Raw genomic sequence first — 23,741 nt, 5'->3', positions numbered from 1 at the left:
AAGTCCATCGAGTCACTACCTTAGCTTGTTGCAAAAATCTAAAGTCTGCCAAGTCAGCAACAATCAGTACAAACGTCCCCGTAATCTTGATGTTTAGCTATGCTTATTCCCCAAACGGTTTAAGTAAGAACCGGCCATCTTACAGAGAGGTGGAGAAAAATCCTAGAAGTCATCTGTTGCATGTCTTATTTGAGCTCAGTTGCATGTTTAGTAAACATCTGCACTCAATCGTTTGAAAAGAATGAAGTATGAGCGCACATCAACAAGAAGAAGCAAGTTGTACCTGACTCATAGGTACTGGCATGCCAACACATACACATTCAAGAACAAGGCAAATAGTAAAGGTTCGCCTCCGCGTGCTGACTATTGGCCGGAAGTAAAATTCGGAACCGAACAGTCTCACTTGTTGATCACTGCTATAATGATTTAAACTCATTAAAGGGTGTTAATTTATTCATTTCACGGCCTATCTGGCTCTCTCTCCTGCGCGTTTCGTTTTATTGAATGATCGAAAGTATTTGATAAATGAACTAATTGATGAAGATTTTTTAATTTGCACATTGTATTATTTGTATGTTAAACCATTTATGACGTGGTCGTGAAACATTCACAAAAGACATGCATATGCTTGCAATGAAAATTCATTACATACATATGGTGGAGTAGGTTTCTTAATTATTTCAGTTCTTTGTCCTATAAAACATGATCTAACTGCAATTACATTAGGTTGTGAAGTTGGTGAGGTTTGGATTCAAGATTTTTGAGGAGCGTCTCTCGCTACCATTGAGTTATACGTTATTTGATATTCGTAACGTGATGGCCAATTATTATGCTTATTTCCAGGGAGAAATGAGGTGAGTCTGTCCTTGCTCTTACATCATGTGACAGTATCGAAGACAAAAGTTGAATGAGGACGAGATATCCTTGCCCATGCATTCACTACTACTGTTCTATCACAAGGCTTTTGAAGCAACAAGATTCCCACAACAATTATTGATCGAGCTCCCCAAACTAGTATAAATAGGACTCTTTGGTGATGAACCATTTCCCACACCCTTTTGTTCTCTCCCCTTCTCTCTCAGGCAATAGAGTTAATTGGCTCAGATACGTTGAGCGAGTTACGTTGAGTTTAAGATCAAGCTAGCAGAGAGATAGATAAATATCTCTATGAGTTGTGAATGGAGCTTCCTTTAGTCCAATTCAGAGGGCCGAGTAGTGGTTAGAGCTGTCATCTCATGCACTTTGGCTCACCCTTAATAACTATGGAGAGTAATGTTAAGGGTTTCGGCCAGTTGTATGATATGGGAGCAACTCCTTCCGCTGCTTGGACCGCCCATTGGAGTGAAGGGAGCTCCTGCATTAATTCCAGTTCTTACTAAATCTATTCTTAATTGTTTGATCTCATTGAACATACATTTCTTTGATGGTTTGGTACGTACGTCCATTCCACTAGCTAGCTAAGCTCTAAGACGCACAATATCCATATCCTCCATGGTCTGGTTAAACCGTAACTTTACATGAAAGATGAAAAATAAGTACTGATCGATATATATGAGATAGAACATGCATGCAGTAATATATTGAAGTGTTGAGTCTCTAATTTTCTCTTTTTTCATGATTTTCTCAGAAGAAGATCCAAATAATTAGTCGGCGTGCGAATCAACGACGTCGTTGTTACCAGCTCACTGAAGGAACTTTCCACACCATTCATCCTTCTCTTCTCTTCTCTGGCAATAGAGTTAATCAGCTCAGATTCATCGAGCGATTTGAGTTTAAGAGCTAGCTAGACAGAGATAAATATCTCTGTGAGTTGTGAATTGAGCTTCCTTTAGTCCAATTCAGAGGGCCGTGTAGTGGTTAGAGCTGTCATCTCATGCACTTTGGCTCACCCTTAATAGTTATGGGGAGTATGTTAAGGGTTTCGGCCAGTTGCATGATATGGGAGCAACTCCTTCCGCTGCTTGGACCGCCCATTGGACTGAAGGGAGCTCCTGCATTAATTCCAGTTCTTGCTATTTCTATTCTTAATTGTTTGATCTCATTGAACATACATTTGTTTGCTGATTTGTTGTGTCTATTCCAATAGCTAGCTAAACTCTAATTAAGACAATATTTATCCATATCCTCCATGGTCTGGTTAAACTGTAACTTTACATGAAGGATAAAAAATAAATACTGATATATATATATAAGAAATAGAACATGCAGTAATATAAGTGTTGAGCCTCTAATTTTCTCTTCTTTTTGATTTTCTCAGAAGAAGATCGAAGTCATTAGCCGGCAAATCAACGACGTCCTCGTTACCAGCTCACTGAAGGAACTTCCATCGGAGAATGTACAAGTTAACTTTGGTCACCCTTCCCGTGCTTTAGAGTCTCGGAGATGTAAAAGACAAATAATGTAATACATGGACGTTACTTAATTAGTTAATGGTTATATCTGATCCATGAGCATTGTATTGAGACGTACGTATTGAATCAGTAGGCTTGTGCTTTAAAACTGGTCAGAATAAAACCAAGATATCGGCATTACTCAAAGAGAAATTATTATATATACCCATGTATTCAACCCATGTATAAATGTATAATCACTGAAAATTGCAACCCATGTATTCTCAACTGGATTTGAATATGGGCCTTTACACAACAATCTAATTACAAAATAAGCTTTGATTCGAATTTACTTAATCGGAATAATCAATGATCATGATCATCAGATGCCATTAGTCGAATAAAAGAAAGGTGTATATGGCCTACAAAAAGAAGGAGTATAAAGCCCTAAGAAGACCTCCAAGTATCTAGGGTAGTTCTGAATTCTGGATCCTATCCATCGAATTATGACCTTTTGTGTTGGTGCACTACACTAAACCTAATAAGTTTTTACCTTAATTAGATTTGTTTAATTGATATAAAGAACCTTTCTACTTTCTACAACCCAAAGTATTAGCAAATTGAGCTTAAAGAAACAATCCTAGCTAGCTAGATTGCATAAGCTAATATATTTTAGTATGTAAGAAGATTCTTAAATATGTTTAAAGCAACATATCAATATCAATTAGGTTCAAATTAAACTATCTCTAACTAATTAAAGAATGAGTTTTACCAATGAAGTTACAGAATACAGGATAATTCAGGGAATACAGAATACGGGTTTTCTGCACACTTTGATGGTAAAAAGCTGGAATTATATCATTTTCTATAATCAATAAATATATAAATGTGATCTATCGGTGGGAAAACTGCAGATAGATATGGACTACTCAAGCTAGAATCTGGATGCTTCTCAAATAATTATATGAGATCATAAAGTAGAGCTAGAAACTCATGTACGTGCTTGATCGATTTAACCACTTCGGACTTATCAGCTACTTTGCTTATCTTACGTTTAACTGAAAATTATTCATTTATACATGTAATATCCCTATTTTTCTCTCCATTTCTCTCCGCACGCACGTCGTTTAGAATCAAAAATTTCATTCTGACCCGACCCGGATCCGACCGACTCGACTTTTCCGGCCGACTCCGGAGGTTTTAGACGACCGGGCCAGCCTAGATCGCTTCGTCTCCTCATTGCACACCTCCCTGTGGTGGTGGAGCGTGGAGTAGCACGCTGGTTTCCACGCATCGAAGCCCGGACGCCAACCTGGAAACCCGATGGTGACCCGGTTGTGTTATTCAATTTTCCAGCGAGTTTAGGCTTCACCACCGGTCTCAAACTCCTTGCCTCAACGTCGTCAACAACCCTTACAATGGTTTTGAGCTCAATCGAAGGTAAGAACTTGAACCAAGAAATTTCAATTCTAGGGTTCATGATTTGAAATTTTTCAGAAATTCCGAAAATTGGAGGTTTTAAACTTTGATTTAGACTTTGTTGTGAACTAGAAATTTGTTAGGAATGTCATTTAGATTGTAGTGGTGAAATTTGGTAGTCATTGATGATGGTGGTCGGAAAATAGTGGCGGTGCATGAACAGTAACTGTGAATAGTAAACACGAACAATTTTTATAAAACAGTGTGTATGAACAATGTTATGTAAACAATGAAACACGAACATTGTCCTATGAACAATGTTTTATTAACATCATTTAGCTGTAATGAAATCGTCACCTGATATTTTACATATCGTTTTCTAAGCATTTTATCATGCTATTAGGTGACCAACGAAACGAGTGAGGGAATTGATTTCGGTGTCGTGGAAGTTGCACGCAGGAAATAAGGTGAGTAAACCTCACAATGATCATCATGATTGAAGTAGTGTTATAATTATTGAATTTAGTTTGAGTTGTCACCATAGTCGTTGCATCACTAGTTTATAAAAAAATTATTTAAAAAATATGTTTTGGTTTAAATTAAGTAAACTTGATCGTCTACGGTTCATGGGTAAGTGAAACAATATTTTAATAAATGATTTTAAAAAGGTTTTAGTGATTATGGACTATAGTGAATGTGAGTAAATCTCACTATGACGGGTCTACCCTTGGCGGTGACTCATATTTACGTTTTCTTAAAAAGATCGAACTATGACATGTATATAATAAAGTGGGTTGTGTATGTGTATAAAATGGTAAATACGATACATATATATGAGTTGCCATATTATATACTGTTACATGATTTTCAAATGAATTATACTGAGGCAACTATATTTATTTTATTTGAGCAAGAGTCGCTTTGTTGTAATACAATAATATGAGTGGATTGTTATTATATGTGGTTTTAACATTGAGTCTTGTTAAAACTTTTTCTGTCTTCGGACGTTTTTTCTGTCTTCGAACGTGTTTTTTGTCTTTGGACGTGTTTTTCTGTCTTCGGATGTGTTGGTAGTATCGGAACCAAGCCTTGGCCGGGTGACCGTTACGATTCAGTTAGAGTTCTAATCTGTCTGCCGGTGTACTGCATGAGGGGTAGCAGATGAGTTGCCTGGGTCTCATGAGTACCCATATATTTTTTAGTGACATTGGGTACATATGGGCCGCCCAGTGTCTGTCGGTGTACTGCATGAGGGGTAACAGATGAGTACCTGGGTCTCATGAATGCCCATGTTTTACATGATTTTAGGTAACCAGATGGGTTGCTCAGTGCCTGTCGGTGTACTATATAAGGGGTAACACATGGGTTGCCTGAGTCTCATGAGTACTCATGTTTTTAAATGATTTTGGATAACAGATGGGTTGTCCAGTGTCACATGAGTACGTTTGTCTTTAAATGTTATTTGACATATTTCCTTTGTATGCGATGCATGTTTACTGTTGGTTTACTCATACGGGCTGAAAAGCTTACCGGGTTTGTGTTTACAATCCCGGTGCACCAATTCAATGGTGTATGGGATAATTCTACAGGTAGGGATTAGCATATTCAGATGGCTAAATATTGAATCGCTTATGGTGAAAAAATTTAATCGAAAAGTGTGTCAAAATTGGAACTTCACTCTGTAATTTCAGAGTGAAGTTTCACTATGGATATAGACTAATATATATATATATATATATATATATATATATATAAGAGAAATAACATGAAATTAGAGAAAATAATTGATTAATTAATGACATTGAATACATATATAGCAACTTCCCAATTGAAGATCACTAACTTGCTAATCTTTGGTTGGGTTGTTTTTACTGCAGCTAATCCGTCAGGAGCTTCGTATTCATATTATGAGACGATCATCAATATAGCATCATATATATAATATCAGCAGAAATGAAATCAGCTAGTGTTCGAAAGAGTTCGGGAGCTGGTCTTTGTTTATATTCGGCGACGGCCAGAACCTAACATATACTATTGCATTGACAGGAAAAATGAAAGAAATTAACCAATGAAATGGGACACTATGCCTCCAAATAGAGTGACAAAACTTCATGACCGAACCTCATGGATGAGCTAATCAAACACTAATGTTCGTAATCAGTTCTTTTTAGATAGTTCTTGGTTGGATCCATCCCTAAGCATGAGACGTGCATGAATGACAACCACTCAATCAGTCAATTATATCACCATTACGAACTACAAGATCCCTTTAAGCTAATAGTTAATCCAGAGAGTACTAATCAATATCAAGAAAATGCTTGAGGTTTAGTGGGGACCGTTGTACTAGAATTAAGGGTTTTAGTCTTTTTACTGTTTGAATTTATTTATATACTCTATTATAATATAAATTATTGACGTTTCTTAAAAAGTGTTTCGTGACATAATTTATAAAGTGTCTCTGAATTTTAATAAAGATAACATAACGGATCGTAACATACGCGCTCATGCGTATAAATGTACACAAGCGCCTATAAAAATATAGGCAAACGTTCGGTTTTTAAGCAACGTGTCGGCATCATAAAAGATCAGTCTGATAAGTAGATAGCAGATTTAGCTAGTTAATTGCAGAGAACTTAGAAAACCATATATAGAGAGAGACAACTAGCTAGAAAATGGTTGATCATGAGGAAGAACAAGATCGGTTACTGCCAATTGCAAACGTGGGGAGGATCATGAAGCAAAGTCTTCCCCAAAGAGCAAAAGTTTCCAAGGAAGCCAAGCAAAGGATGCAAGAGTGTGCAACGGAGTTCCTAAGTTTTGTAACGGGCGAGGCTTCTGACAAGTGTCACAAAGAGAATCGAAAGACGGTGAATGGAGACGACATCTGTTGGGCTCTGAGTGCTTTAGGATTTGATAACTATGCTGAGGCTACAACAAGGTACTTGCACAAGTATAGGGAAGCTGAGAGACAGAGATCAGCTGCTAACCAAAGCAACATTAATATAATTACTAGCTCATCCAGCCAATTAGAGATCAGAGAAGGAGATCAGCCTATGTATTTAAGTGGAACTCAGCCTCCAAATCTGGAGTTTAGGATTCTTGAGAAGGGTGACAGCTCCTTTGCCAAGCCGTCTTGAAGCTCAGTACTATGATTACCATGTTAATTATAGGCCTAATTATCAGTAAGAACTGACTTACTTTGCTTGCTAGATAGCTTGGATCTGAGAGGTAATGTTGTATCTTTTCTGCTGGTATTTTAATCATGCTTTTCTTCAATTTCTGCATTATGTATCTTTTTAGCTTAAGCTGATCTCTTTTATAAATCTGTTAACAAAGAAAGGATCGCGGATTCATTTGCTCATGGATTCTGATATAAATTTAACAGATCAATGTGTTTAAGTCTTGCACTTTATTAGCTCTATATGTTATATATGCGCCTATAACAGATCTGAGTTCATCAGTTGAGAGTCTAAATTACAACGGCATGTCGCAAAATCTCAATCTATTTGGACAAAAATTCTAAACTACTTTGTAGGAGATAGGTGTGTAGATGATGGATTTATATATATATCTGACGTCGATCACTACTAGAAAAATCTATATATCTATCTAGCAGCAGGGTACTAGCTAAAAATCTTTGCTTCTCTCTTACTTCAGATCTTAGGTTATATATTTGGATCAAGACCTACATTTTTGTCTATAGTTTCTTTTGATACATTTCCTTCATTCATTTTATTTTCCCTGGATTTAAACAGTTTTAATATATCTTCACTAATATACTCTAGTTCTTAAGGGACTACCCAGTTTTAACTAGCTAATCATATGGGACCTGATTATACTTCCTGGCAAATGAGTTATTGTGAAATCCATCTGATATAGTTTACATATTACCAAGTATATATATCCAAACCCTTTTGAATCGATTTGTTCAAAACTATTATCTCCATCTAGCTTTAGTTGTCTTAATTCGCACTTCTGTGCATGTGTTTGTAGATAACAACATGATCGATCAATCGCGACTAACTTATTAAGCATATTATTGTTCACAGGACTACCTTACTAAGTTTGTAGTAAAATACCACCACATAACATATAGTACGCTTGTTCATACAGGTCTTCTCTGTTTGTTTTGAAATCATCGATCCACATACTAGTCTTATATCGATATCAAGCGAATCAAGAACGGAAATTGGCATGGAAAGTGGAATGCAAATATAGATAGATCCTTAATTGAGCTTGCATTGAAAGTTCTCCATATATACTTGTATATAACAACTTGAAAAGCTGATTAACATCTTGATACCTTCATATCTGGATCTATATATACTTCATATCATCATATGCATCTCTAATCTCTTACTGTGAATCGGTTTATTGTTAAGCTTCCTCAAATTAAGTACCATCTCAAAAACCATAAGTGAGTACCGCGCGATGATCGATATGATTAGTTGATTACGTACCTTCCAAGTAGTGGTGAATGTATTGGTTTGTATATAGCTATGAGTTATATATACGTTATGCGAGGACTTACTTTCTTATGATGATTATGGCTGGCAAGAGTGGTTAAGAAGAGTAATTAAGGACATTTATTTCGCGTTTGTAAGCTAATGATCATATTTAACCTAGCATGTTGAGTCATTCGATCTTCAAACAACATTCTGATCATAAATTGTTTAGTTATGACATTAATTTTTAACATGTCATTATTAATTACACAGAATTTAAGAAAATTACGTTTCTCTTCATAGCGTACACCAAATGTTTTATGTTAGATTTGAAACGAGTTTAGAAGATATTTGCAATTTAATCAATTGGTGTTTGATTGGATTGTATTATCACTTAGTTGAGATGAAATGTCCTAATTTAGAAAAAAAAATGTCTCTCTTGCACTCTAATATATGTGCATTGCATGCTTGACCACAAGGCTACACGAATTAACTGAAGAGTGAAGACATTATATATGTGCTAAAGACATCAATATTTTTTTTCTTCTCCTAAAACATAATTTTACCAAGGCAAGTTTTTTTTTTTTTGGGTGCTGAATCACCAATTCAAGCTTTACTACACTGCATGTCTGCATGAGTGCAGGTTGATGTAGTGAACTTCCCATCCAATTGTAGTAGTATATATATAAAAGAATGTACTAGTGTATTACTAGGGTTTTTGGGTTACAACCCCAGAACCAAAGGACCACTATAGTTATGACTTCATAATTTAGATATAACATGATTTAGCATGAAAGTACTACAATAGAATCTCAAGCATGCTTAAAGTAGATTACTATATGAATGCTTCTGGATACAAAAGGATTAGAGTAATCTTCCTCTTAAGGATTAGTGTACTTAAGCCCTGTTAATAGTAACCCAGTTGTCAAAGTTAGGGTTTCAACATAATGCAACACCTAGGGTTACTGTAACTTAGGTTCTTGCCACTTTTGGGACCACTTCTCGACTAAGACGACAACTCTTGATGAACACTCCAGAACAAATTTGGTAGAATTGAGATACAAAAGCTGAAAAAAAAACTCCCAAGATTTTGCAGTAGTTGAACCAATGTAGTACTATGTGATGGTCTAATTGATATATAATTTCAAAATTTTTTAGCTTTAGTACTAACCATAGCAATGTAGTACCACATGAGATAATATATAGAATTATATACATTTTAGGTGCCCGAATTCATATAACTTACATATTCGATACAATACTGCAATGAGATTATTCCATTAAATAATAGTCGAAGAACGTGGTGGGCCCTACAAATATCGATGGGCGAGACTCTCTCGCCCACATTAGGCGTTTGGGTGACTGAACCAAGCATTTTTCAATGTCCAAAAACCTAAAACAAGAAAACCCACAAATCATTGATATACATGTTATGAATTGGTTTTCTTTATGAGAAATGAAATAAAATTTACTTCCGTGAACTCCGACCACGGATCCACGGCATCGAGCTTCATAATAGTAAACCTAATGGTCCATCATCCATGATTAATGTTTACCACTATGATATATACATTTTGTGCCAATGTTCTATATCAGAGGTTGTACTTGTGACTTTAACCTAGCTCGTAAAGTTAATGAAGGTTTTGCTTCACTGCTTGCATATTATTTTTGTATAGTGCCGCTTCAATAAATAAAACTGTTTGTGTATACAGATACACATTGTTTATATCTCTTGAGATAAAACCGATGGCCTTCAGTTACCTCATCATATGGTGAAGCCATTGCTGATCTCTTATTATTAATCAGTTCGTTCTTCAGTAAACTTTTTCATAAACAGAATATAAATAAGCTAACAGTGGCAAAAAAATTAAGGGAAGATTTTTCAAGTAATTTGATCAACTAAAGCTTCCACATAACCACAACCATCATCAATATCAGGTCCTACCCAATAACCATATATGATATTTTGGCTACAAGAGTCTACATTCACATGACAATACAAAATTCCATAGAGAGGTTTCGAGGACCTTGTAAGAAGATGTTGACAACTTTGATTTAAAGATGACAAGACCCCATTTGTATTGCAGGAGGTGGAGGCCTTCGCGGCTGCAAATTCAATTCAGAGCAGTCAGCTTAAATATCAAAATTAGGATTTAGGAACAATATCAGTGTAAATATAACTGCATATAGATTGAAGATACTCAAGATAGCATGTTTTACAGGGCTCTTCTCATTTACTTTTTTGTTTTGTTTTGAAGACGATCTTCTCATTTACTTTAATAACAAAAATGCCTGAGATTAGGTGAGAAACTTTAAACTCTGAGAAATGACCAAACTTGGATTTCACTATCAACACTGTCACAATGAACACATGTTGGTATACCCTGAGCTTATATAACCGAAGGAAACTTGAGGTGATACAAATTCAAATGCGACTGAGAATGGATCACTAGGTGCAATGCAATCCTAACATTGACATTGCATGAGATCTCTAATCTAAATCTTTTGTTTCACTTGAACATTACACAAGCTAAAAGTTCAATTCCAAGATGATAACTATTAAGTAAATCTGATGAACAAATTGAGGAATATTAAGTTTTTACTTTTTAGTCTTGCTAAATGAATCTTTTATGGAAGGGCAGTCTATGAGTTGATTAGAGGAAGCTTTTCTGCTGAATAAGATGATATCAATATAGACAAGCCTGTGCTCTCTAATAACCAGGTTACTAGTTTTAGGTTTATTTTCTCTGCCCATCTCTTCCTCTACATCTTCGTCTTTCTTCTTTCCGTCCTCGTAAATAAGACAAAACCCAAAGGCTAGAACATTGATATACTGGAGAAGGGCATACTTTGGGAAAATACTTCCATAATGTTTAGTTCTTTACCTTCTTGTCTACTCATTTTCTTCTCAAGTTCTCTTTGCTAATTGCTAGGAAAAATACAGTCTACACATGTCTACTTTTGACAAATTTTGTCAGGTCACTAAAACACCACCAGTACAGTATGCAGAAAATATTTGTATCATCCAAACATTGGGTGGAACAATGCAATTAAAAGGCAGGAACTGCAATATTATAACGATTAGACTAGAAGTTTCATGACAACAATATGCTGTCAAGCGGAGGAGAATCACATGGAAAACCAATACCGAAGCATTTCAGAGTGCTAATTCCTTCATAACTGAATGGTAAAACATGAATGATAAAACTTTTATCTATCTAATGAGTTTAAATAAGCTTCTCTGGACAACCACCATAAATTGTAATTTTCAATGCATATCTCAAATGCTTCCTTAAAACCAAACTAAAGCAGTAAATTTTGATACAAAATGGATAAGACAGAAAAACAAGGATGACACTGATTCACTGAATGAAAAGAACTAATCATGTTCCAACTTGATACTGGTAAGCACAATGTTAACTGAGATAAGGGAGGTCAAAGAAGTAAAACCTGTTCCTGAAACTCTTCGGCTTGAAACTCTAATCAAACCCGATTTGCGCATTGCCACTCCCTGAAGTTCAACATTGAGCATCAATGATAAACACATTACTCATTTACAAAACGACACCCAACTAATGCAATCGAGGCATCATTATCTGAATTCTAACAGTTACCATATAATTTCTCATAAAAATATATATACACCCAGAAACTAGATTGAATCATAAGATGTGTTAAATTCAAAACCCAAGTGATTACAACGTTTTCCACAGCAGCCCAGATAGTGAATTGAAATAAATTTGGAGATCAAAAGCTAAGATTTTTGGTTGGACAAGAGGTAAGAGAATTGAGGACTTACATTAGTGAAGGTGTGTGAAGCAGAGAGAGGCATAGAGAAGGTCATGGAGAAGAGGCACGCCATTCAAGCTTTCAACTTTGAGTCTCGCCCTTTCTGCTTCTCACTTTCTCAGGGTTTTACAATTTCCACAGGGTTTTGGCTTCAGAGCTTAGTACCGAAACGACAGCGTTTTACTATTATATCGGTCTGAGTTCATAAACTATTTTTTATAGAGCTGAAATTTACACTCCCCAAAATCCAAAATTATGATTCACACTCTCTCTTTCCTTATTTGGTACTTTTTTTTTTATAAAAAGACAAAAGTTGAGTAAGTAAAGACAAAATTCAAATCACTTCAAAAAGAAACATGGAGTATCGATTACAAATTTAGGAGTGTAGATTTCACCTCGCAACTTTTTTTTTCTCTCCATTCCGAATCACATACGACTTGATATTGGTGTTGATGGTACATGGCCTTCAAGCAAGAGTTTATCAGTCGTAATGCGACTTCATTGTAATGAACAAACCAAGACAAGTTCATCTTCTGAGTTGCTCAACTCATGTTTTTGAGAACACATTGAGGGTAGCAAAATTTATCCTCCAAGAGTGCGAGCTAGAGAGCTACCTCTTTAGAATATCAAATCACTTTGCCAATTTCCTTTGTGGTAATTCCTTCATGGTGTAACAAGATTCTTCAAAATGAAATAGGAAGGACTATATTGCATCACTGTCCAAACTCGGAATTCAATTCTCCAACACTCTTTAACAGATTTAATTGACGATACAACAATACAAAAGTGAAAAGGAAAGAAGATATAATTAGAATGTTAACAAATCTCCCTCTTCTTCAATCAGTTGTTGCTTCAAGGAGCGTCTTCCCAAGCAAAACAAAATTCTAAAATTCGAAAGACGGAGATGAGGAATCCTATATGACAACAAAAGAATGATTAGGAAACCCAGGAAAATAGTATGTAATAAATGCTGGTGCCTTAAACTAAGCCACTAAACAGGAGCCCAAACCCACACAACAACATCAATCTAAACAATATCGTAATACAACATACATTTCAAGGTACATTTTGTGCTTCATTTGAACTCTTCTTGGACTTGTGCTTTGATCTCTTATCCCGCTTCTTACTTCTGAAAAAAAAAAAAACGAAGTTTTCATCAACACAGAAAAAGGGCACAACACTAAACACCAATGTCCAGATAAGAAAGTACAGAGGCCATACTCGTCACGCGAACTTTGACCCCAACAAGATTTCAGTTTCCGATTGATGTGCAGGATTTCCTTGTCTGAAGGAAATTTATATCTCTTTACCTACACACACAGCCGTGAAAAAAGCAGATCAGTAACAGCAGATAAACTATTCAAAAGCAATATTTTGTAACGCTGAGCTTGATAGTAGAGTTAAATCATGTTTAATATATTCACAAAATTTTGAGCTACTATGTGAAGTAAAATGAGTTTTTCATCATTATTTTATGTATATTGCAACAAAGTTAAGTGACTTTTACCCAAGAATCAATCGCATCGAGGGATTCAATTAGCTCTGAAATAGTATGTGCAGAACTCTTACTAGAGAGCATACTCTTCAGATATCTGAAAACGAGCAGATCAAAGAAGGTTTATCAGTATACATATAAAACAACAACAAAAGCCAAACCCCTCTGCTCTTAGAATTAGGTAAAGGGGCAAATATGGCTACAAACAATTATACAGAACTTTGGATATCTAAATGTTAAATAAAACCTGTCAAAGTCAACAACTCTCTGCACCTGATTTGCACTACGCAATGCAGCCAAGGCCAACTATATGTAAGTCAATTGCAAAAGTTAAAGAGGACACATCTATATTTATCTCTGCATATTGTTTTTGGAATAAGAAACAGCATGAGACAGTATAACCTACAAGTGAAACAACAAAAGGGGCAACAGTACAGGTCACATCTTTTAGTCTTTTACTTTATATTTCTGCAATACTGTAATCCACATGTATAACTCATTTCCCAACTAATCTAATCACTAGACATTGCTCCTAATAACTACCCCTTTCCAACGGAAGCATAATACTGAACACCTGAAGGGGTATAATATTCTGGTTTTGTAGCATGATTAACCAGGTCAGGCAAAACCTTTGTCTTTCAATGTTTAGAGAACCAAGGAATACGTTCAGAGCCACAATATACCTGCCCAGGAGGGAACAGAAGTGGTGCATCAGTGAGCATGATTTTATCAACATCTATCTTGGCAGCGCCACGCAAACTCTACAAATCATGACAATTGGTTAAGATAAAGGCTTGACCCCCCCAAAAACCTAATTTTACATTCCCAATTATTAAGAGCTATTATATTGCACCCCTTGGGGACAGGTGTCGGAAATTTTGCTTCTGATAAGCCAACATACAACTACTAATCTTGAAAGCAAAACATGTGAAATCTAAAATATGACAGTTACCTCGAGCATTGGAAGCTGGTCATCCCTTAATCCACAAGAATCCTGAAATCAACATTAATTGTCATCAATGTAGGCGGAGTGAACTTGTAAATAAATTATTATGTATGGGGAGAATATCAACAAAGCATTCGAGCAGGGACTAGTGATGAACCTCCATATCATGAATGAAGCCTTCAATTGATCTATATGGTGCATACACAATAAGATCAAATTCCAAACTCTGCAAAAGAAATGCATGTTATATAGAGAAAAGAAGACAAAAAAGAAAAATTGCAAACTAAAGAATTGTGTGGCACATCCATGCCTGATAAACTATCAACTCATTATTGAGTATCATTTGATGATCCTGTGAGATCCCCTTACCAAGCTCCTCAGCGGATACATGGCTTTCTTCTATCTTACACGCCGCATATATACAGGTTAATCTGTAAAAAATAGAATTACCGTGTCAGTCATCCACTAGCAGTAAATCAAATGAACTCTTGACACTATCTATAGCTGCTATAAAACAAATATAATGTAACATATGGTATCATACTAGCAACTCTTTCAGCAACTTAATTTTCTACAATACCACTCAATGCCTGACTAGATTTCTACCTCGAAGAACCAGAATACTTGATAGAACAACACTTGCATGGACTAGGGACATTAATGTACACACCCGAACATACTTACCAAAAAAAAAATTGAATATGTGAAAACCTTACATTATATTTTTTGGTTCATGTTGCATAACCGACCATCGTAGATAAAACCTTTTGAAATATATGAGAGCTGCTGCCTGCAATTAAACATTGGACAGGTATAATGTTAAAAGTGATGTTTTTCTACATTTCATGCCGATCAATCTATTATTGCTTCTTTTCTTCCTAGGAAACACAACATATACCTGAACTTTATGAGGGAAACGAAAGTTGTTACACACTTCTTGAAGCTTAGCTTCATAAAATACTCGCATCATTTGCTCCTCTTCAATGCTAACCGGTTTTGGACGCGGATGCTTGTCAGCTGACATTACGAGGGGAAAAATTTCAATGCCACTTAAAACCAATTTACTTTGAAGCAGATAATGCTAGCTAACTAGTCAAGAACACAGGAGCTAAAACACAAAGAGAGAATCATTAGAGAGGTCGAACCGGACACCTAAAGAGCATTACCATTCTCTTTTGCAATTTCAGGGACAGCTAATGACCCATCATCATTTATTTTCGCCAGTGCAACTCCGTACTTCACAAAAAGAAGAAAATTTAACATAATATTAGAAGCCAAAATTCAACAAGTATGTCCCTTCTATACATTCTTTGGTAGAGAACATGAGGATTAAGAAAGAAAATCCGATACAACTAAGGAGAGTCTAATGCTATCCTCAAGAAAATAATTACAGTGCTTCCTTTATTTCAACAAAGCCTGTGCTTACCTAAAGATCATCTCCTTAAACTATCTATGAGCGATCAAACATACATTGAATGCATTATCACACATATGGTCTCATTCCACCCAACAAAAAGAAATAAACAAAAATCACTTATTTCACTAAAGCACAATTCACATAAATACTATAAATGATAGGCATCTACACACAGACTACAAAGCGAGACTCTGAATATACCTTCTCCAATGCCTCTATTGCTTGTTGATTAGCCGCCCTGTATTTTTCCACCTGCACAATAAAAACCTCAATTTTTTACCAGCACATATAAGTTTCTAAATCAACTTCTATAGCATCAAAACCCAAACCAACTCCTACATCATCAGATTTCAATGATTCAACCAAAACATTACTTCTTCTTCTTTGATAATCAAACACACTATCATAAAGTAAGCAACTTTCATATATTTTCTATTTGGGTTTCTTTTCAATTTCGAATTCAGCTTAGTTTCAATAAAAAATGAACAACTAATAACCTCCTAAATTCAATTTCCCTCCATCCCTCAAACTCAAAACCCTAAAAAAAAAAAAAAACCCGGAAAGCAACCAACAAAGACGATCAATTACCAGCTTCTCCGGCGTGAAAATCCACTTGCTCCGGTGAGTCGAGGTCTGGAAATCGGCCATGGCGAGAATCACAAACCCTAGCTCAATCTGAAAGAGAGTGATACAGAAGCTAAACCCAGAACCGGGTTTATTCATTTATAAACCCAGCTCCCTCCACAGAAAACGACACGTCGTTTATAATCTCTCCCCCTCCCTTTTTTCCCGCCATTAAATTTATTTATTTATTAATTTCCATTATTACCCTGGGGATCTCCCTCCTATATAAACCCGAGAGAGAGAGAACCCCCGATTATCCCGCAGAAGAAACTCTGTTCTTCCCAAATTGAGAGAAGATCGGAGATTTCTGAGCGAAGCCCATTCCGGTAATTTCCCCAAGTCCTTCTTACTCGAATCTGACTCTTTGATTTTTCATCTTTGTTTGAAACTTTGATCACTTACGAACCACGAGGTTTCTGTAGTGATTTCTTTTAGGGTTTCTGAGTTCTTGTTTGTTTGGGGTTTAAAAGTGAGGCTCTAGTTCTGTCTGAACTTCTTGAAAAATTACATGATTGGAAGCTTCTAGAGTTTTGTGTGGGTTTTTGGTTCAAGTATGTGGGTTTGATTCAGTAGATTGTGAAAGATTGTATTCTGGTACGATTTTTGGTGAAGAGTTCGGGGGATCGTGTAGAATGTAGGTCAGAAATCTCTGATGAACTGAGTTTAAGTTGTGGGTTATATTGTATACCGAGCTTTAGGGTCATTTCTTAGTTGAAATATATCATGAGCTAGTTGGTCTTCGGTTCTGTGCATTTTTCGTTGGTTTTAGGAGGTTAGTGTAGTTTTTGTTTCTGTTATTGATTATTAAAGTGAAAATTTTTGTATGATGTGCTTGATTTGATACGGATTGTTGTAGCAGGGTTGTTTTGAGAAGGATTGGGAGACTACAGTGAAGCGAGAAAGATGCAGTTTATACAACTTGATGAAGGGTTGGCAATTATAGATGAGGCGTTTCGGAAAGCAAGGAAGATTGTGGAAGGGTACCCTGAGACAAAGTTCACCACTGATGAATATATGAAGTTCCATGCGTATCCTTTTATCACCTGCAAGTTGTAAAATTTTGGGCACGTTTTATATCAGTAGAAGTATCACAAGCATTTATGCAAAAGAGTTCATATAATTTAAAAATGATGAGGATATTTCTTTGACTCTTTCTTTAGATGTGTGTATACTTTGTGCTACAAGCCTGGGGATGGCAACAAGGTATTGCTTCATGAAAAGTTTAAGGGGAACTTGGAAGAGACCATTAATTCCACGGTATGTGGTATTCTATCCTTATTGTATTCGTGTTATTTTAGGAGTGATATCTGGCTTTAGGTTCTTCAGGAGTACATTCTTACTTTCTCAATCTAAGATTACCATTCACTTTAGATCTGAATCATTTTGGATCTTGAATTAGCTTTTGCTAAATAACTCGTATTGAATACCGAATTTTATGTGTTTTATCATTCAGAACTTCTCTGTGCTGTCGGCTGAATAGTTCAGTCTTAATTACCTAGGATGTTAGTGGATTCCGTAAGGACAATTGCCCTATGACTGACGAAGATTCTCAAGCTTCTATCAATATAACTATTTTTTAGTAATATTTTCATTTTCAAGATAAAAGAAAAATAATGTAGCTACCTCTGTAGTGATTGTTGTCTTGTCGACTTCTCTGATAATCACTTGTGCGGTAACCTCTATTCCTACCGTTTTCACTACTAATCTTTCTCTTTTCATTTAGGTACTGCCCTCTTTAGCAGCTAAAGAAAATGAAGCTCTGTTGAGGGAGTTTGTGCTGATGTGGTCAAATTACAAGTTAATGGTCAAATGGTTATGTAGATTTTTTGAATATCTGGACCGCTATTATAGCAGTTTTTGTTCTGGTGTTTCACTTGGTGAGACCTCAATTGATTGTTTCCGCAGTTTGGTGAGTATCTACACTTATCCAGTTACCCTTTTGCTTGCACACTTGGGCAAGCATAACTTTGCATACATACCTGCTCTTTTCTGTAGTCTTATTTGAACTGAATGGATGCTAGAAATAATTCTATTTTTCTTACAGGTCTTCAACGTGTTGCATGGTAGAATACAGGCAGCAACAATGTCATTGGTTTGTTTATTTGCTTTAAATGGTTTAATAACTTGAGCCTTATGTTTGGAGATGTATCTAACTTATATTTGGTACAGATTAATGAAGAGCGTTATGGGAAGCAGATTGATCCAAAACTGCTGCAAGATGTCCTGAGTATCTTTATGGAAATTAGCAAAAACAGATCGCTTCCGTACTATGAAAACTTTGTCCAGGCAATGCTTGATGAAAGTGCTGCTTTCTACTCCCATTTATCTTCTCAATGGGTGGCTTATGACTCACTGACGGGCTATATTGAGAAGGTTTTTCTTTTGTTCAATCCTTTGGGTTTAATAATGTTTACTGGATAAAGTATATGTGATGGTTTTCCCTTTATTCTACAGGTAAACTGGTGCATGATGCAGGAAAAAGAAAAAGCTGGCCACTATCTAGATCCGACATCCGTGATAAAATTATTACAGGTTTACCCCCACCACCTCCAACCAGTCGTTTTGGTTTCTAGTGTGGGTTAACTCTGTTTTGTCTTCGTGATTCAAACCCCTATAACAGATAATTTGTTTAACTATTTGGATTTTGGTATATGTTTCTAATAATGATACAAGACTAAAGCACCACAGGAACTAACAGGACAGCCTTCACGGCTCTGATATTCGGTTGTGATTTTGTTGCCATCGTGTGCTTATTCTAAATTCTAATGCAGGTTTTGCATTGTCAGTTGCTAGATATGAATGCACTTAAATTGGTTGAGAAGCTACAGGCTCAGAGCTCCAGTCAACTGGATTATCAGGTGTGAACAACCTCCTAGAATTCCGTTGCCACAGTTGTTAAGGGACATGGTTTTTTTTTTATAGCCGGCGTACTGCTCATATAATTGACATTTTGCTATTCATTTCTCATTTATTGCCATTCAAGCTTTACAACCTCTAAAATGGCAGTAGAAATTTTAAAAACCATAATAACTGATCAAAAGAAAGGTGTCACCGACCCTTTTTTTTTTTTTTTCTAGCAGTGATCACTGTAACATGGTAACTAAAGAACAGCTTGCTTTTTAAACCAATGGTTTCGCTTGTTTGCCCAGATAAGATGCTGAATCTCCACTATAGAACTTACCACTGAACAATGCTACTAAGCTCTCCTCTTTCAAACTGAACAATTTTATTCAGCTTCTGTGATGAATAATTCATCAATCTTGTTCAAAATTGAGAATCGGTTTCTGTCATTGCCATCGTCAGTACAAAGTTACAGAACTAACTATCTGATTCATATTTGCTGTTGGGATCATTTATAGGAGATATTGTCGAAATGTGCCGGCTTAAGTCTGGGAGAGGAGAGCTCTGCATCAACTCTTGGGGAACATCTTTCTGCTTTGATGGCAAAATCAGCTCATATTCATTGAGTTTGTACAAAATGACTAGGACATGGGTAGTACCGTAGAAGCGATTGATATTATGGGGAGCGAGCAAATGTCGACCCCTACTCATTTGTCAGATAATGCAGAATGGTTTTATGAAACTTCTAATCCTGTATCGAGTTTTAGCAGTTGTGTTTATACTGCTGGTGTGAATTTACTTTTCTTTCCTAGAAAGTAAATTAATCAAAGTTCATACCTTCAGATGGGAGGGCAGTACCTCTAACAAAACTACCAAAGTATTTTGGATATCTTAGACCTTCTCATTGTCCTAGCTTTTTGCCTAATTTTTGGTTCGAAGACATCATCTTGCCCTGTGATGTTCTACCCTGCCCATCCTAAGACCAAAAACCTAAAACCAATTGCTTTGGAATAAAATCTCAGCCAGAAACAATTGCTTTGAAATAAAATGAGACAATGATGGTTATTGGTGAGGTGCGTCATATTTTGGCTGGAATCATACTGTGATATTTGATGTTACATTTGAGATGACACCCCACCTAAATATGTGATGAGATCATTGAGATGATTTGTATACTTTTGTATACTTTTTGAGTGCAAGGGAATGAGATTCCTTAACTGCAAGTCTAGTATTGACAGAAACTTGTAATCCCATCATGTCAGTAGGTAAGGAATCTCCTTTTGAGGATAGTAGTTTGACGCAACAACTCTGAATTATTCTTGCAAGCATCTATGCAAAAGCAACTGCCAAGTTCATGAGAGATCAAAGCGAAATAGAACACTCTATTTCTAACTAGAGGATAATGAACTAGAATAACAATCTAACCATAGGAGTACGGAAACATTGCGAAAACCTAATTTTACATGCTTATGAATTGGAAATGTCGACCTTAATTAGTCACCGTCGCCATATATAATACAAATGTGAACAAGTAGCAGCTGCAGCGTTTGTGCCATTTTCATCAACCTCTATCACAGCCCTATCTAGTTTCTTCATAACACCCGAAGCTTCATATCCGAAAGACATCTTAAAACTTTGGGATCAAGAAGGTTTCCAACCCTAATACTACTGCAAGTCTGGAACCATTAATTTGGTGTTCTATGAACAGTGATTGGAACTTAATTCCCTGTTGATTACTTATGATGCATTGAAGGCATCGAACATGCGTTGCTTTGAAGTATACGCAATGCAGCATTAGCGTTGACTGATCTTGGAGTAAGAATGTGCAGGTGGAGGCCATTAATGGTCTCTTTCTCCACCAATGAGTACTTCAGTTTGATCATGACCAGCTCCCGATTATTGGTTTTGATATCGACTTGATATAGAGCCCCGGCCCTAGTTAGCTTGTGAGAATTCAACGCCACCTGTTTGTAACTAAATCATTATGATTTATGACACTACTGGTCGACCCTGGCCGGCCAACGCTTTTAGTGAAGTTCAAAACCGTGGCCTACCTCGATCGGCTAGACGAATCAGCCAAAACCAAAAGTGACGAGATTGGAGTCGAGGGAGTGATCGAGGTCGTCGGTGTACTTGAAAGAGATAAACCTCTAGGGCTTTAATTAGGAGGCTAACAAGCTCAGGGCAACGTGGATAGATAGGTTTGAACGAGTTGCTTCGTTAGCTTCTGGGCACCGTTGGTTTGGTTACGTACTGATGGGTTTCCTCTGTACACTGTATATAACAACCTTGTAATAAGGAGTGAAAATTCTACCTACGTACTATGACGTAATACTCTACATTACCAAAAACAGTTTCATTAGTCACGTAGACATTAGTTAATGTATGTATAGTTGGATCTTCAACTTCTTTAGCAATTAGACGATTACTGGACCTATAAACCCTGATTATCGTTAGTACAGTACGTAGTAATTAACGAAAAATGTGTAATTGAGATGTTAAATTTGAAGAACCAATCAAGCCGGCCAGTGCCGGCTCCCGGCTAGAGGAATAGCTCGGCGTCGTTGTTAATTCTGTACTGCAACTTCTTGATCGAGCGATAGTATTCATGTGAGGTAGACAGTAGACACTAGACACTGGTGTGGTCACTCTCCATAATTTTAGAAGGACAATGAGTTGAGAAAGAAAGAACCAACAGAGGAGTGGCAGCATTTCAAGGCGAATCATGAGGACGATATATTCATGACACCCTTTTCTTTTCTCTTGGGCGAAGCTAACCACCATATTGAAGTTGATGTTTTACAATTGAAAGCCGGAGACCCTCTACGTTAAGTTGATCGGAATTCAAATTACTCAATTTATTTATGGAATAGGTCCTATTGTTTTCTTTGCAAACATTTCTATCAGAGCGCACCTTGAAAAGCATTTGGTATCTGTTAAATGAACATCAAAACCATATACACTGAATTTGAAGTTTTTTTTCGAATGAAAGTTACCGACTTATGAAAAAGCAGAGACTACGAACAAATAATTGATGGAACAGATGCAAGAATTCCTATAAAAAAAGGTCCCCTTCCTATAAAAGCATTTGATATCTCTCAATAATGCATCAAAGTCCTTCATGTTAGATAACAGTCACATTTTCACTTTTTTTTTATACAATTCTATATGCACGATGCATCAATGCCTTATTCATCCTAGCTAGCTAGCTAGCTTCATTACTATTTCTGATTGTGATGTTAAGTAAGAATCAAACTCTACTATAAATTTCGATATTTACCGAGAAAAAGGGTACATTAGACAAATTACAAAAGAAAATGGCATTAAGGAAATTATAATTACGTGTAAATGCTGACATAAATGCTTTATTTCTGCCACAAAATCCCAGTAGAGTAAGTACTACTACAGTTTTGATTCTGGGACAAGTCCTTGTACAGTTAAACTCCTCAGATAATTCTGGGAAAGGAAGTAGATCTTTTTCTTCTCTGGGCCTCTGCAAAAAGGGCTCCGAAGTAATTTCCCACAGAGAAAACAGTGAAAATGAAAAAGAGGGAGAGCTCCCACGTAGGCGGAAGATGACTGGCAAATGATTGGCGGACAGGGCTGGGCCCATCTCTAAAAATGGCGCAGTGATTCTGTGGGGCCCACTGTCACGTCACCTCAGCGGTCGTCAAATCGGGAGGATTTAACCCAATACCCGACCCGTCAGATCTCTTCAAAAACCAGTCCATAGTCCATACTCCACTTTGATTGCATCCATGAAAATTGAAAGTGAACTACTAGTCTACTACACATGTTGTCATGTTTTTTCTCTTCTTCTTGCTATGCCCTTTTTCTTTTCTCATCATTTTGTGTTCAAAACTTGTCATTTTCCTCTTGGTTCCATGGTTGCATAGTATAATTTATAGCTCTAAGATGTTTTGAAATGTTTTTCTTATTTATTATCACAGCTTCCGTTGAGTAATAATATGGTTTTGTTGTGTGAGAGTCATTGTACATTTATCGTAATGCATGATACAACATAATTGTAAATGACAAATTGCTTTTTTGATCATCGAGATTATAACCGTGTGTTTTGTGTGTCGTATTTCGCAATGGATCATAATTTATTAATGAGCTTGTTTACTAGACTTGATATTTTGGATGATATATAACTGATTATTATGAGATGCTAGCTGACAACAACGTAAATAATGTATTATTTTGTTAATGATAGTCGCATGATTCTTTCAATGAATACAAATTTGCTGCCGATCTCTATTTGTCTATTTATTTTTAATTTTTATTACATGTGTACTTTCCATATCTTATTTAGATTTTCGAGACGATCACAGCGATTGTGACCTCACTTCAGTTCATGAATTTATTTGATATAATATAACTGAAATATAAATCTCGAGAGAAATGAGTCATTTACTGTATTATTTTATTCGTT

General features: G+C 36.2%; 4 protein-coding genes across 5 annotated transcripts; 2 read left to right on the top strand and 2 right to left on the bottom strand.

The window, feature by feature from the left end:
• Positions 1-6,421: 6,421 nt before the first annotated feature.
• LOC126799763 (nuclear transcription factor Y subunit B-4) lies at positions 6,422-6,914 on the top strand. Its single transcript, XM_050527027.1, has one exon. The coding sequence runs from the start codon at positions 6,422-6,424 to the stop codon at positions 6,884-6,886; it is 465 nt and encodes a 154-aa protein (XP_050382984.1). The 3' UTR covers positions 6,887-6,914.
• A 3,149-nt stretch (positions 6,915-10,063) lies between these two features.
• On the bottom strand, positions 10,064-12,131 carry LOC126798470 (uncharacterized). Its single transcript, XM_050525452.1, has 3 exons — positions 11,994-12,131; positions 11,645-11,705; positions 10,064-10,300 (listed from the first exon to the last, which is right to left on the bottom strand). Exons 1-3 carry the CDS (start codon positions 12,054-12,056, stop codon positions 10,077-10,079), a joined length of 348 nt encoding a protein of 115 aa, XP_050381409.1. The 5' UTR covers positions 12,057-12,131; the 3' UTR covers positions 10,064-10,076.
• A 342-nt stretch (positions 12,132-12,473) lies between these two features.
• On the bottom strand, positions 12,474-16,549 carry LOC126798469 (cyclin-H1-1). The gene is made up of 14 exons (XM_050525451.1): positions 16,430-16,549; positions 16,043-16,093; positions 15,591-15,660; positions 15,323-15,441; positions 15,141-15,214; positions 14,735-14,855; positions 14,582-14,650; positions 14,431-14,472; positions 14,162-14,239; positions 13,726-13,784; positions 13,491-13,575; positions 13,205-13,293; positions 13,037-13,112; positions 12,474-12,897 (listed from the first exon to the last, which is right to left on the bottom strand). The coding sequence occupies exons 1-13, from the start codon at positions 16,487-16,489 to the stop codon at positions 13,040-13,042; spliced, it is 990 nt and encodes a 329-aa protein (XP_050381408.1). The 5' UTR covers positions 16,490-16,549; the 3' UTR covers positions 12,474-12,897; positions 13,037-13,039.
• Positions 16,550-16,719: 170 nt separating this feature from the next.
• LOC126799409 (cullin-1-like) lies at positions 16,720-20,100 on the top strand. 2 transcript variants are annotated; one of them, XM_050526611.1, is made up of 9 exons: positions 16,720-16,791; positions 17,325-17,493; positions 17,626-17,722; positions 18,189-18,374; positions 18,510-18,557; positions 18,635-18,838; positions 18,920-18,997; positions 19,237-19,323; positions 19,825-20,100. In XM_050526611.1, the coding sequence occupies exons 2-9, from the start codon at positions 17,369-17,371 to the stop codon at positions 19,930-19,932; spliced, it is 933 nt and encodes a 310-aa protein (XP_050382568.1). In that variant the 5' UTR covers positions 16,720-16,791; positions 17,325-17,368; the 3' UTR covers positions 19,933-20,100. The 2 variants fall into 2 exon arrangements, with proteins under 2 accessions (XP_050382568.1, XP_050382569.1); XM_050526612.1 differs by having other exon boundaries at positions 16,727-16,791; positions 17,322-17,493.
• Positions 20,101-23,741: the final 3,641 nt, after the last annotated feature.

Source organism: Argentina anserina, chromosome 6 (genome assembly GCF_933775445.1).
Source record: "Argentina anserina chromosome 6, drPotAnse1.1, whole genome shotgun sequence".
Classification (NCBI taxonomy): Eukaryota; Viridiplantae; Streptophyta; class Magnoliopsida; order Rosales; family Rosaceae; genus Argentina; species Argentina anserina.
Note: the sequence above shows the minus strand (reverse complement) of the source record. Positions and strands in the feature narration are given on the sequence as shown.